The 13,444-nt window shown below is 44.5% G+C and overlaps 1 protein-coding gene across 1 annotated transcript in view; it reads right to left on the reverse strand.

The window, feature by feature from the left end:
* The window catches only part of INPP4B (inositol polyphosphate-4-phosphatase type II B), a 305,271-nt gene that overhangs the window by 266,300 nt on the left and 25,527 nt on the right, over positions 1 to 13,444 (reverse strand). Inside the window, exon 4 of the mRNA XM_065404686.1 lies at positions 2,076 to 2,194. Coding sequence (XP_065260758.1) covers positions 2,076 to 2,194 — 119 coding nt within the window. The remainder of the gene's footprint in view (positions 1 to 2,075; positions 2,195 to 13,444) is intronic.

Genomic DNA, 13,444 nt, shown 5'->3' on the forward strand with positions numbered 1-13,444 from the left:
TAAACAGCTCAGATTCAGTAAGGTAGCAGCTGTGTACTGTGCAGTATGTAATTATGGACGAGTGTGCAGAAACTATGGAGTTCTAAAGGAAATATATCTGCTACAGTAAAGAGAAACCTGAACTGCCAAATGCTACCAAAGTCAGGAACATAAAACTTAATAGCATAAAAACTTAATCATACTGAAAAGAGGTGCTTCTGAGATATGCAGATGCTGACAAATGCCCTCATGTGGCCCTGTCACCATACATCAGTACTCTTAATAGTGCTCAGTGATAAACAATTCATTTTCAAGAAAGACGTTTTATAAAAGCGTTTCCTTAAGGCTAACAGTTACTACTGTGGACATAGATATAATTTGTGCAAACAACTGAAGATGTTGGTTGATTAAATCACCCAAAAGAAAGGGCTCACAATAACATCAACACGATTTTTAAAAATCAGCTTAAGTATCATGCTGACATTTAACTCAATTTCTTAACCAATGATTATCTTCTAATGTTAAAAATGTAAGCATTGATTTTTGCAGATTCAACTCCAAACTTACCTCAGACTGACTTATAAAATAACTCTATACCTATATAAGTAGACCTTCTGTTGCTAAATATCCAGTTCAAAATGTATAGTAAAAAATATGCAATCCCCTAAACATTATTTTTAGGCTACAGACTTTGAATATTACATTATCTTCTTTTAAAAAATAATACAACAGTGGTGTATGATGGAATCCAGAAAACTGGTAGTTTTCTGATTAGCTCTAGCAATTTCAAATAGCGCTGCACTAGCAACTTTAGTAAGTTCTAAGATATGAAAACTTTGAAACATACCATATGACGCCATTGTTGTCATTTCTTTGGCATAAACATATATAGAAAGTTTTTATTAAAAACAAACTTTAAATGTATTTTGAAAATTAAAGATATCTTTAAATTTCCTAATAATTGAGAGGAAGTTTTTAGCATAACTCACATAACATTTGTCTGGTGTACCTTCCATTTTAATGAAATCCACCAACTACTAAAAAGGAAGTGTCCTAACCACAGACACCCAGAGCGTGAACATGACAAATTCAGAGCTGTTCAGAATCTGGGTCATCTTCATAATAGAAAATGAGTCTACTTCTGTCTGAATCATCTATTCCACCTACAACAGTACCATCAAGCTAGACAGTCTGCACTGAACCATCCTGATCTGTTGCAGGCTATTTGAGTGATTCAGTTTCAGGATGGCTGATGGTTCAAATCATGACAACTGAATTAGCAGTCAGCTGGAATCAGAAGATCACACAAAGTGTTTATGAAACATTCCTATGGCTTAGATTTATCAAACAGCTCAGTTTATCTGTTAAAATAATTCTGGATTTGTATTTGGGGGGACACTTTCTTGCTTTTAATAATCTTCTCCAATATTTTGTACATGAAAAGTTATGTTTATTCTACATAGTTTCACTTACGTAATTATCATAGTAAATATAAACTTTACTATTTATGAAACTGAAATTGGGGGGAGGGGGGAGGGAGAGAATACAAGCACTAGCAAAGCAACCGTGCAACTTTTGCTACAAAATGTAAAGCAGATTATTATTAAATCTATACATACCTCTCCTTTTCCGATCAAAAAACAAATACACACTTTTAAACCTGCAAAAATGTCAAGTTTCCAATTGAGAGGAGAATAAAACAAAAATGAAAAGAAAACACTACATAATGTGTACTACATTCGTCTGTGATTAAAATGTTTGCACTCATATTTTAGCTTATTTTTATATAGTTTTGTTTCTTAATGAGAGCAAATATTCTCCAGCTCACTCTAAAGCTATGTCTGAAGAACCAGACTATTCTTTATGTCTCCTGTTGGAAAAATAGACCTTTCATGAACAGGCAAGTTCATTTCCCACTGTTTATCCTGGTTACATGCCAAGAACTGCAGAACATTCTCAGGTATGCTTTGCTAATATCTACAGTGAAGCTTGCCTACTAAAGACTGTGCACTAACTTGTTTCAGCTGTTCATTCACTTTCTAAGGAAATAATATGAAATTTAGCAAAGAATGGTAATGTAATAAAAGGAAGCTCACCTCCACAATTTCAGTGCTTGAATATCTCGTCAAAGTCTGTTCTGCTGGATGTACTACTGAGATCTGTACAAATGTATTCAGCTTCCGATCACGGGCAGTAGCCACTAGATCCTTGCATGCTGGAAATGGCACAAGAGAAAAAAAAAAAAAAACCTCTAAAAACAAATCTGAGAGAAAACTCTGACATGGGACAAAGCAGACTAAACTATAGCTCTGGATTAAACCTCTGAAAGACTTGAGCTGATTTAGCAGAGGAAGTCCCTGGGAAGTAGTTTACAGAAATAGGAAGTCACATGCTGCAGAGCTGAATTGAGATTTCATTTCCACTAACCACATTTGCAGCTTCTGCAGGACTTCCCTGCCAGAGGCTCATCAGCTCTTTTATACGAACACATGCGCACGCACAGGCACGCTCTGTGACACTGGATAACTTCAAAGTTAAAACATCAGCTTTCAGCTAATTTGCCATGAAATCTCTCTCAGGCAGCCTTACTTAGTCATCTTTTGTCTAACAAACTTTATGGTATTTTCACTGTTTCAGGAAAATTTTAAACCAATTAAAATTTGTCACTGATTACACTGGTTTAGATGTTCTAACACCACATTATCAATTTCGTGATTAATATTAATCACAGGGTAAAAATCTACATTTTTAAAAGCAACAATAAAAATCAACTGTTTGTCAGTGACTGACAGATATAAATGGGAAGAATAATTGCACTCTGGCTATAACACATCATTATTAAAACTCATTTTACTGGATAAATATGAAGGAATTCAGTTTTTAATTAATAATGAGTTTTCAGTCTGAGCTGAAAACTATGCAATTAGTGCTTCACATAGCCATGCAAGTGAGTGAGTTTACTTTCCAGACCCAGTCTCTCATGTCTTCTAATAGAAAGAGCAGAAAAGGCTGCAAAAACAGTGCCTCTCACTTCCTTCAGTGCTGAGGAGGAGGACCACAGTTGAGCTGCTCAGCAGCAACCAGCATTGCCAATGGGGACATGAATTGGCTCCAGAACTGGATGGAACCCATCCAGCTCTCTTCCGTTAAGAAAGGTTCCTACAATGTGGGTTGTGATGGGATTTATAGATTTTTCAGCCCCCCAATGGTACCCTAGAAACCCTGCCAAGCCAGGCAGAAATTAATTCCAACCAAAGGTTCAGGGTGTTCTCAGGGAGTCACTGCCAGCTTGGAACTCATTTAAATGCAGCTGACCTTCAGGCTCAGCACCTTAAAGATGAGCTGGGTTACTCACAGAGCAGGCAAACAAGCTAGCTACCTGGCTCTGATGAGAAGGCAAGACGGGGAGTTCTGGAGAAACAAAAACATACCTAATTTGGTTTGTATTTTTCTGCGGTGTGTTTGGAGTGTATTGTGTTTGGAATGCCTTGTAGACAACATAAAAGGAAAGCAGCCAGAAACTTTCATCATTTTTGTATTATGGTTAAATCAGAACCTGGAAATAATAAAACATAAGCCCCAGAGAGTATTTTGAGGTTTCTGTTTAAATTTGGATTGCCAGTGAAATCTATTGCTAGACACTCTCACACTGGTCCTTCCATATCTTAGTACTGAAAGTAAGTATACGGACAACTTCTCTACATGATGATGACCCCATGAAATGGCAGATATAACAGCAACAGAGCCAAAGAGCAACTCAGCAGCAATTTCTGGAGCCACTGCTTTTAAAGATCACCGACTCACTGACATGTCTATAACTACCAGCACCACCCTATCTGACTTGGAGGCCTACTTCACTATGTTTGAAGGAATGGTTATCGCATCCCAGTGGGCCAGATAGACATGGCCTACCTGAATTTCACCCTTCTTGAAGGAGGAAGTAAAGCAGTTTATAAGGCCCTGAACAACAAATCTGCCAAGGACTATGAGTAGCTGAAGGTGGCAATGCAAATTCCAGTCACAATCATTCCTCGCAAGGTCCTGATCTCAAGCCATCACCCAATTCCTAAAGGGCAAGTCCATCCTGTGACACTGATCTATGAATAGCTCAGAGAATCTACTGATCTAGGAAAATACCTGGACATCCTTCCAGGGAATGTGCAAAACTGGATCATCGGCATAAACTGGCACTGTGTCAGAAGCATTCCAGGCAATGAACAACCTGCTTTGACTTGAACTTACAAGTCACTTCAACCCAGATACCAATCCTGAAAGGAGGGTCCAGCCCCCTGGAAATATGATGAGCCATCAGAGATGATGGGGGGAAAACCACTAGGCTATCAGAGGAGACAGATGAAAACAGACAGATACTCAGAAAGATTTCAGAATCCTACCAGGGAACCTTCTGCTGGCCAGTTACAAAAGTAACTGTCAGATTACAGAGACCAAAGGGATCTATCTGACTGTTTGTTTTAGTTGTGAGATTGTATGGGATAGTGGACAGAGGCTTGTGTGACCTGACCAGTTGGGCGGGGGGAGGGGAGGGGGAAGATGCCATCAAGTCTACGTTGGCCCAGTGAAGATTTGGTAGTCTCAGAAGTAACTCATGTTTGAGTTAGTAGACTCTGGCTGTGCCCAAACACCATCCTGGTATAGATCCTGTGCAGATCACCTGTGTCCATGTAGTCTTATCTCTACAAGCATCCTGATCAGAGAGAGCAGTGAAGGATGGGATTGAGATTGCTAGCAAGGTACCTTGGATCATTATTAGGAGGGTTTCAAACACTGATATGGTTGAACCAGGTTATAGCAAGGTTGGGAAATAGTCATTGAAGATTTGGGGTAACATTTTCAACAGTTCCTAAGTCTCACTGAAAGTCAGTGGATTTTGGGCTCTTAAGTGCCTAAGTCACTTGTGGAAATGGGATGTAGACTCTTAAGTCACTTAGGCACTGTTGAAAATTTTACCCTTGACAAGACCCCTCAAAATTTACAACACCCATTCTTGATCCCAGAAAAGTCAGAGATGCAATGTAGGCAGGTTTATTCTAAGGTCATTTTGTGAAATCCCCCAAGAATGCTGAAACTAGCCATGGTATTATATCTTTACCAGATCTCACCTCAGACCTCTTGTCAGGATCTTATGATCTGATGTAGGAACAACATGAAAATGAGGTCTATCCACAACTAACTATAATGGGGCCATCACCTGGAAGTCCCAAATTTTGCAATTTTCACACTTTGAAATGTAAAGGCATTTGCTGTGTTAGGTAAATTCAGACTGCAGACAAGCTAGTACACCACCAGCTCTCAGCACCAATAGATACCCAACCAGAGATCCTGCTACTAGCTCATCCTCTGTCTTGTTCAGACTACCTAGGAAGAAACAACATGTAGTAACGTGCACAAGCCAAATTTTATTGCTTGGGGTTCACAAGTTCTGCGCCTCCTGTTCAGAGTGCCAACATTGGGCAGCAAAGGGAAATTTCTGGTTCCCCCTAGTGCCCTTTGAGCACATAGGGATAAACATTTTTGAACTCTTAGGGGACACCAATTCACCCCAATGGTGGTCAGTTACACCATTCGCTATCCTGAGGCCATACCACTGAGGTGAGCGCCTGCCCAGATCATTGCCAAAGAACTCTATAGAGGACTTCTCTTGAGATCTGCTATCCCATGAAGATCTCACTAACGGCACTAACCTATGCCTTGTCTAATACTAGAAGCTTGGGATCTCATTCAAATGTGTCAATTTGAACCTTAGTGTATCACCCAACCACCCACACAAATGGTCTGGTTGTGAAACTTTGTGGAGTCAATACAAGAGACTGCGAGAAGTTCACTTCATCCAGTTTATAATACGGAAAATTCCACAGATGTCACTGCTTTCTTGTCCTTACAATTGTTGTATTGGCTCTATCCCTGGGAAATCCAATATCTTGTTGGCTGCTCTCTCTAAGCTTCTTCACATTCTTTTGATATACAGAAATACAGTATGGTTCAGGAAACTAACACCAGTCTACTGCATAGAACACAAATGCATGCATAAATGTAGCCATTTAATATAATTGAAATATTCTATAGAAAAAAGTTTGTATAAAACAACCCTGACATGTCCTGTAGGAGTGTATTCTTAACCAGATCTGTAACATACAACGTGGGAGGGGATAGATGAGATGAACATAGTTTCCCCTTATCCTTGATTAGGGTGACCAGATGTCCCAATTTTATAGGGACAGTCCCAATTTTTTGGGTCTTTTTCTTATATAGGCTCCTATTACCCCCCACCCCTGTCCCAATTTTTCACACTTGCTGTCTGGTCACCCTATCCTTGATGCCCAATGCCAGCCACACATGCACACACACAGGCAGAGGTTTAGATTACTTTTCAACACTACCCTATACTTGACTTAATTCTGGAAATGACAGAAAACTTAGTGGACTGAGAAGCAGCAACCTGGAATTGCATGCCAAAGTATATGAATCTATTCACTGTGACCATTGACTCATCATTCAAAAGCCTGAGTTATTCATCCCCACAATGACCCTATTTCTGCTAAGTCAACCAGTGCACAATGAAAGCTTAATGAAGAAGGTGCATTAGGAATTTAAAAAAAAAAAAAGACATATACAGAGAAAACGGTCTCATACATATTAAGCCAAGAAAAAATGCATATACACTATGTGTAAAAGATACCCAGGGATGTTCAAAGTGACTGATGTGAAGGGTGATAAGGGGTGATGAATGGCTGAAAAGAGGCATTGCTCTAGAATATGATTATATCTATACAACTTACAAAATATTGTGGTCCATATATGAAACTGTTTTACAGTACAAAACAGTATAAAATGTCTTCAGACACACATTTCACCGATTTTATTCTTCAACATTTAAACTTCATTTTCAAAGAAAAAAATACAGAGGGAGTACTTAAAATGTTGTTGTTCTGTTTCCATGACTAACAATTTCTATTCCACTAACAACACTGTAAAATGATCCTTCCACAATATGCAGTATAAACTAAACAAACAGAAGAAATGCTTTTCTTTGTCAATCAATTCTCTGCTATTCCGCTGGTGTGCTCCAAGTAGTAGCACTATTCCTATTCCACATAGTTTCTTTCAAGATGCATGTATACTTCTAGATTAGTATTGAGCTCTGTCATCATTCAATATTATACTGTTCACTACACTGCACTAACATATTGTTCTGCTTTTTTTCTTTTGGGAGGTCTTTTTTGTGTGCGCATCAGGACTGTGCAAGGGGGAAATTGGTTACACAGCCCATCCAGGATTAAGGCTCTTGCCTGGGGTCTCAGCTCATGGAGTCAGATCAGAATTTAAACTTTCATTTAAAAAACAAAACAAAAGCAAGTTTCTAGCCCTTGGGGTTGCAGAGAAAAGCTTGAAAACAAACCCAGGGTAACCATTCCAGCGATATCTGTTGGAGTCTGTAGACAGACAGAAACAACAGATGTGAGTAGTGTGAACACCCCATGAATACGGCAGTTAACTCCAAGACCCATCACTCTGGGAGGTCCTCCCAATACCACCCCAGCTAGAGACTTTGTGGGTTTGCAGATTCTTACGCGTAAACATTTCTAAGATATATCTTTTCCTATCCAGCTACACTGATTGGTGCTACTGTTGATTTTGTTTGCTCTTCACTTTTCACTTTTAATAAAGTATTTGGTTGTACAATCCATCAGCGTGTGAGTGCTTAGAAAACAAAGAGGCAGGATGTTTAAACCAAAGTGGTTATTAAAGTCTCATCATAACAATAGATAAACTGATAAAAGGAAATGTGAGGGTTTCATTTCCCCCATACAAAGCAAGGTTGTGGGCACACAAGGCATTCCTTACTGTCCTGGCCCCAGTGATCAGAGGTGCACTTTTGGGTTGCCTGTACCAGGCCTGTAAAAACAACATTGTCTTCAACCCATTCCTAGTGAAAGGTCTCCCCTTTTTCCTCCCACATGTTGTGCAATGCATAGCCTACACACACTGGCTACTATAGAACACCATCTTGCCTTCAGTTGGCCAAACGTACATTCCTCTGTCATCGGGCAACTGCTCAGCAGGCTAAATGCTCTCACATCAGAGGAGGGCTTTCTAAGGGTATGTCTACACTACGAAATTAGGTCGAATTTATAGAAGCCGGTTTTATAGAAATCGGTTGTATACAGCCGATTGTGTGTGTCCCCACATAAAATGCTCTAAGTACTCTAGTCGGCGGACGGCGTCCACAGTACCGAGGCTAGCGTCTACTTCCGGAGCATTGCACTATGGGTAGCTATCCCACAGTTCCCGCAGTCTCCGCCGCCCATTGGAATTCTGGGTTGAGATCCCAATGCCCGAATGATGCAAAACAGTATCGCGGGGGGTTCTGGGTACATGTCGTCAGGCCCCTCCCCCTCCGTCAGAGCAACGGCAGACAATAGATTCGCGCCTTTTTACCTGGGTTACCTGTGCAGACAACATACCACGGCAAGCATGGAGCCCGCTCAGCTCAGCTCACCGTCACCATATGTCATCTGGGTGCCGGCAGACGTGGTACTGCATTGCTATACAGCAGCAGCAGCTAACTGCCTTTTGGTGGTAGACGGTGCAGCATGACTGGTAGCCTTCATCGGCGATCTGGGTGCTGGCAGCCGTGGGGCTGGCAGCCGTAGGGCTGCATTGCACCAGCCCCTTGCCTTTTGGTAGAAGATGGTATATTATGACTGGTATCCGTCGTCATTGTACTGCAGTGGCTGTCGATCATGGGCACCTGGGCAGACATGCTCAGTCCTATCAAACTGTCTTGATGATGATGGCTATCAGTCGTAGTATGCCATTTTCTGACAAGCGCCCAGTATTTTCTGCTAAGCACCCAGAAGAGGCCGAGGGCGATCTGGGTGCTGGCAGACGTGAGGCTGGCAGATGTGGGGCTGCACTGCTACACAGCAGCAGCTCCTTGCCTTTTGGTAGAAGATGGTATATTACGATTGGTATCCATCGTCGTCGTACTGCAGTGGCTATCAGTCTTAGTACACTAACTGCCAAGCGCCCAGTATTTGCTGCCAAGCACCCAGAAGATGCCGAGGGCTATCAGTCATGCTGCACCGTCATCTGCCAGCTTAAGATGTAAAAAATAGATTTGTTCTGTATTCATTTGCTTCCCCCTCCCCTCCCTCCGTGAAATCAACGGCCTGCTAAACCCAGGCTTTTGAGTTCAATCTTTGGGGGGGGGGGGCATTCTGTGTGACAGTTGTTTGTGTTTCTCCCTGATGCACAGCCACCTTTGTTGATTTTAATTCCCTGTACCTGTACGCCATGTCGTCACTCGCCCCTCCTTCCCTCCCTCCTTCCCCTGGTCCGTCAGATACTAGTTTCGCGCCTTTTTTCAGACCAGACGCCATAGCTAGAACTGGGATCATGGAGCCCGCTCAGATCACCGTGGCAATTATGAGCACTATAAACACCACGCACATTGTCCTGGAGTATATGCAGAGCCAGGACTTGCCAAAGCAAAACCAGGACCAGCCGAGGAGGCGATTGCAGCGCGGCGACGAGAGTGATGAGGAAATTGACATGGACATAGACCTCTCACAAGGCACAGGCCCCAGCAATGTGGAAATCATGGTGTTACTGGGGCAGGTTCATGCCGTGGAACGCCGATTCTGGGCCCGGGAAACAAGCACAGACTGGTGGGACCGCATCGTGCTGCAGGTGTGGGACGATTCCCAGTGGCTGCAAAACTTTCGCATGCGTAAGGGCACTTTCATGGAACTTTGTGACTTGCTTTCCCCTGCCCTGAAGCGCCAGAATACCAGGATGAGAGCAGCCCTCACAGTTGAGAAGCGAGTGGCGATAGCCCTGTGGAAGCTTGCAATGCCAGACAGCTACCGGTCAGTTGGGAATCAATTTGGAGTGAGCAAATCTACTGTGGGGGCTGCTGTGATCCAAGTTGCCAGGGCAATGAAAGACCTGGTGATATCAAGGGTAGTGACTCTGGGAAACGTGCAGGCCATAGTGGATGGCTTTGCTGCAATGGGATTCCCAAACTGTGGTGGGGCCATAGACGGAACCCATATCCCTATCTTGGCACCGGAGCACCAAGCCACCGAGTACATAAACCGCAAGGGGTACTTTTCAATGCTGCTGCAAGCCCTGGTGGATCACAAGGGATGTTTCACCAACATCAACGTGGGATGGCCGGGAAAGGTACATGATGCTCGCGTCTTCAGGCACTCTGTTCTGTTTCGAAAGCTGGAGGAAGGGACTTTCTTCCCGGACCAGAAAGTAACCGTTGGGGATGTTGAAATGCCTATCGTGATCCTTGGGGACCCAGCCTACCCCTTAATGCCATGGCTCATGAAGCCGTACACAGGCAGCCTGGACAGGAGTCAGGACCTGTTCAACTACAGGCTGAGCAAGTGCCGAATGGTGGTGGAATGTGCATTTGGATGTTTAATAGTGCGCTGGCGCAGCTTACTGACTCGCTCAGACCTCAGCAAAAAGAATATCCCCATTGTTATTGCTGCTTGCTGTGCGCTCCACAATATCTGTGAGAGTAAGGGGGAGACATTTATGGCGGGGTGGGAGGTTGAGGCAAATCGCCTGGCCGCTGATTACGCGCAGCCAGACACCAGGGCAGTTAGAGGAGCACAGCAGGGCGCGGTGCGCATCAGAGAAGCTTTGAAAACGAGTTTTGTGACTGGCCAGGCTACGGTGTGAAACTTCTGTTTGTTTCTCCTTGATGAACCCTCCGCCCCCCCCCACCCAGTTCAGTCTACTTCCCTGTAAGCCAACCACCCCACTCTCCCCTCCCCCCTTCGAGCACCGCTTGCAGAGGCAATAAAGTCATTGTTACTTCACATTCATGCATTCTTTATTAATTCATCACACAACTAGGGGGATAATTGCCAAGGTAGCCCGGGATGGGTGGGGGAGGAGGGAAGGAAAAGGACACACTGCAGTTTAAAACTTTAACTCTTATTGAAGGCCAGCCTTCTGATGCTAGGGCAATCATCTGGGGTGGAGTGACTGGGTGGCCGGAGGCCCCCCCCACCGTGTTCTTGGGCGTCTGGGTGAGGAGGCTATGGAACTTGGGGAGGAGGGCTGTTGGGTACACAGGGGCTGTAGCAGCGGTCTCTGCTCTTGCTGCCTTTCCTGCAGCTCAACCATACGCTGGAGCATATCAGTTTGATGCTCCAGCAGCCGGAGCATCGACTCTTGCCTTCTGTCTGCAAGCTGACGCCACCTATCATCTTCAGCCCGCAACTTGCTCTGTTCAGCCCGCGATTCAGCCCGCCACCTCTCCTCTCGTTCATATGGTGCTTTTCTGTAGTCTGACATTGACTGCCTCCATGCATTCAGCTGTGCTCTGTCAGCGTGGGAGGACATCTGGAGTTCCGTGAACATATCATCCCGTGTCCTCCGTTTTCTCTTTCTAATCTTCACTAGCCTCTGTGAAGGAGAAACATTTGCAGCTGGTGGAGGAGAAGGGAGAGGTGGTTAAAAAAGACACATTTTAGAGAACAATGGGTACACTCTTTCACGTTAAATTTTGCTGTTCACATTACATAGCACATGTGCTTTCGTTACAAGGTCGCATTTTTCCTCTTATATTGAGGGCCTGCCGGTTTGGTGTGAGAGATCACTCACGCAGTGCCAGGCAACAGATTTCGGCTTGCAGGCAGCCATGGTAAGACACAGTCTTTTGGCTTTTTTAACCTTCTTAACATGTGGGAATGATTTCAAACACTAGCGCTCTCATTTCCCATACCAAGCACCCGTTGGGTTGGCCATTTAAAATGGGTTTGCAATGTAAAAGGAGGGGCTGCGGTTTCCGGGTTAACATGCAGCACATACCCAACTAACTCCCCTCCCCCCCCACACCCAATTCTCTGGGATGATCACTTCACCCCTCCCCCCCATAGCGTGGCTAACAGCGGGGAACATTTCTGTTCAGCAGAGCAGGAATGGGCACCTCTGAATGTCCCCTTAATAAAATCGCCCCATTTCAACCAGGTGACCGTGAATGATATCACTCTCCTGAGGATAACAAAGAGCGATAAGGAATGGATGTTGTCTGCATGCAAGCAAACACCGGGACCATACGCTGCCATGCTTTGTTATGCAATGATTCCAGACTACGTGCTACTGGCCTGGTGTGGTAAAGTGTCCTACCATGGCGGACGGGATAAGGCAGCCCTCCCCAGAAACCTTTTGCAAAGGCTTTGGGAGTACATGAAGGAGAGCTTTCTGGAGATGTCCCTGGAGGATTTCCGCTCCATCCCCATACACGTTAACAGACTTTTCCAGTAGCTGTACTGGCCGCGATTGCCAGGGCAAATTAATCATTAAACACGCTTGCTTTTAAACCATGTGTAATATTTACAAAGGTACACTCACCAGAAGTCCCTTGTGTGCCCTCAGGGTCTGGGAGCACGCCTTGGGTGAGTTCGGGGGTTACTGGTTCCAGGTCCAGGGTGATAAACATATCCTGGCTGTTGGGGAAACCGGTTTCTCCGCTTCCTTGCTGCTGTGAGCTATCTACATTATCTCCATCCTCATCTTCCTCGTACCCCGAACCCGCTTCCCTGTGTGTTTCTCCAGTGAGGGAGTCATAGCACACGGTTGGGGTAGTGGTGGCTGCACCCCCTAGAATGGCATGCAGCTCCGCATAGAAGCGGCATGTTTGCGGCTCTGCCCCGGACCTTCCGTTTGCTTCTCTGGCTCTGTGGTAGGCTTGCCTTAGCGCCTTAATTTTCACGCGGCACTGCTGTGCGTCCCTGTTATGGCCTCTGTCCTTCATGGCCCTGGAGACCTTTTCTAATATTTTGCCATTTCGTTTACTGCTACGGAGTTCAGCTAGCACTGATTCATCTCCCCATATGGCGAGCAGATCCCGTACCTCCCGTTCTGTCCATGCTGGCGCTCTTTTGCGATCCTGGGACTCCATCATGGTTACCTGTGCTGATGAGCTCTGCGTGGTCTCCTGTGCTCTCCACGCTGAGCAAACAGGAAATGAAATTCAAACGTTCGCGGGCCTTTTCCCTTCTACCTGGTCAGTGCATCTGAGTTGAGAGTGCTGTCCAGAGCGGTCACAATGAAGCACTGTGGGATAGCTCCCGGAGGCCAATAATGTCGAATTCCGTCCTCACTACCCCAATTCCGACCCGCTAAGGCCGATTTTATCGCTAATCCCCTCGTTGGAGGTGGAGTAAAGAAACCGGTTTAAAGGGCCCTTTAAGTCGAAAGAAAGGGCTTCCTCGTGTGAACGTGTCCAGGCTTAATTCGATTTAACGCTGCTAAAGTCGACCTAAACTCGTAGTGTAGACCAGGCCTTAGTCAGGACAGCAGAAGATAGGCTGGGTCTCCTAAAATATCAGTGGGCACAGACACCCCATTGATATCTATGTTGTATGAAGGAAATAAATTCCCTTTTGTCCAAACAGATAAACGCCAAGCCTCCTGA

This window comes from Emys orbicularis, chromosome 5, assembly GCF_028017835.1.
Source record: "Emys orbicularis isolate rEmyOrb1 chromosome 5, rEmyOrb1.hap1, whole genome shotgun sequence".
NCBI classification, from domain to species: domain Eukaryota; kingdom Metazoa; phylum Chordata; order Testudines; family Emydidae; genus Emys; species Emys orbicularis.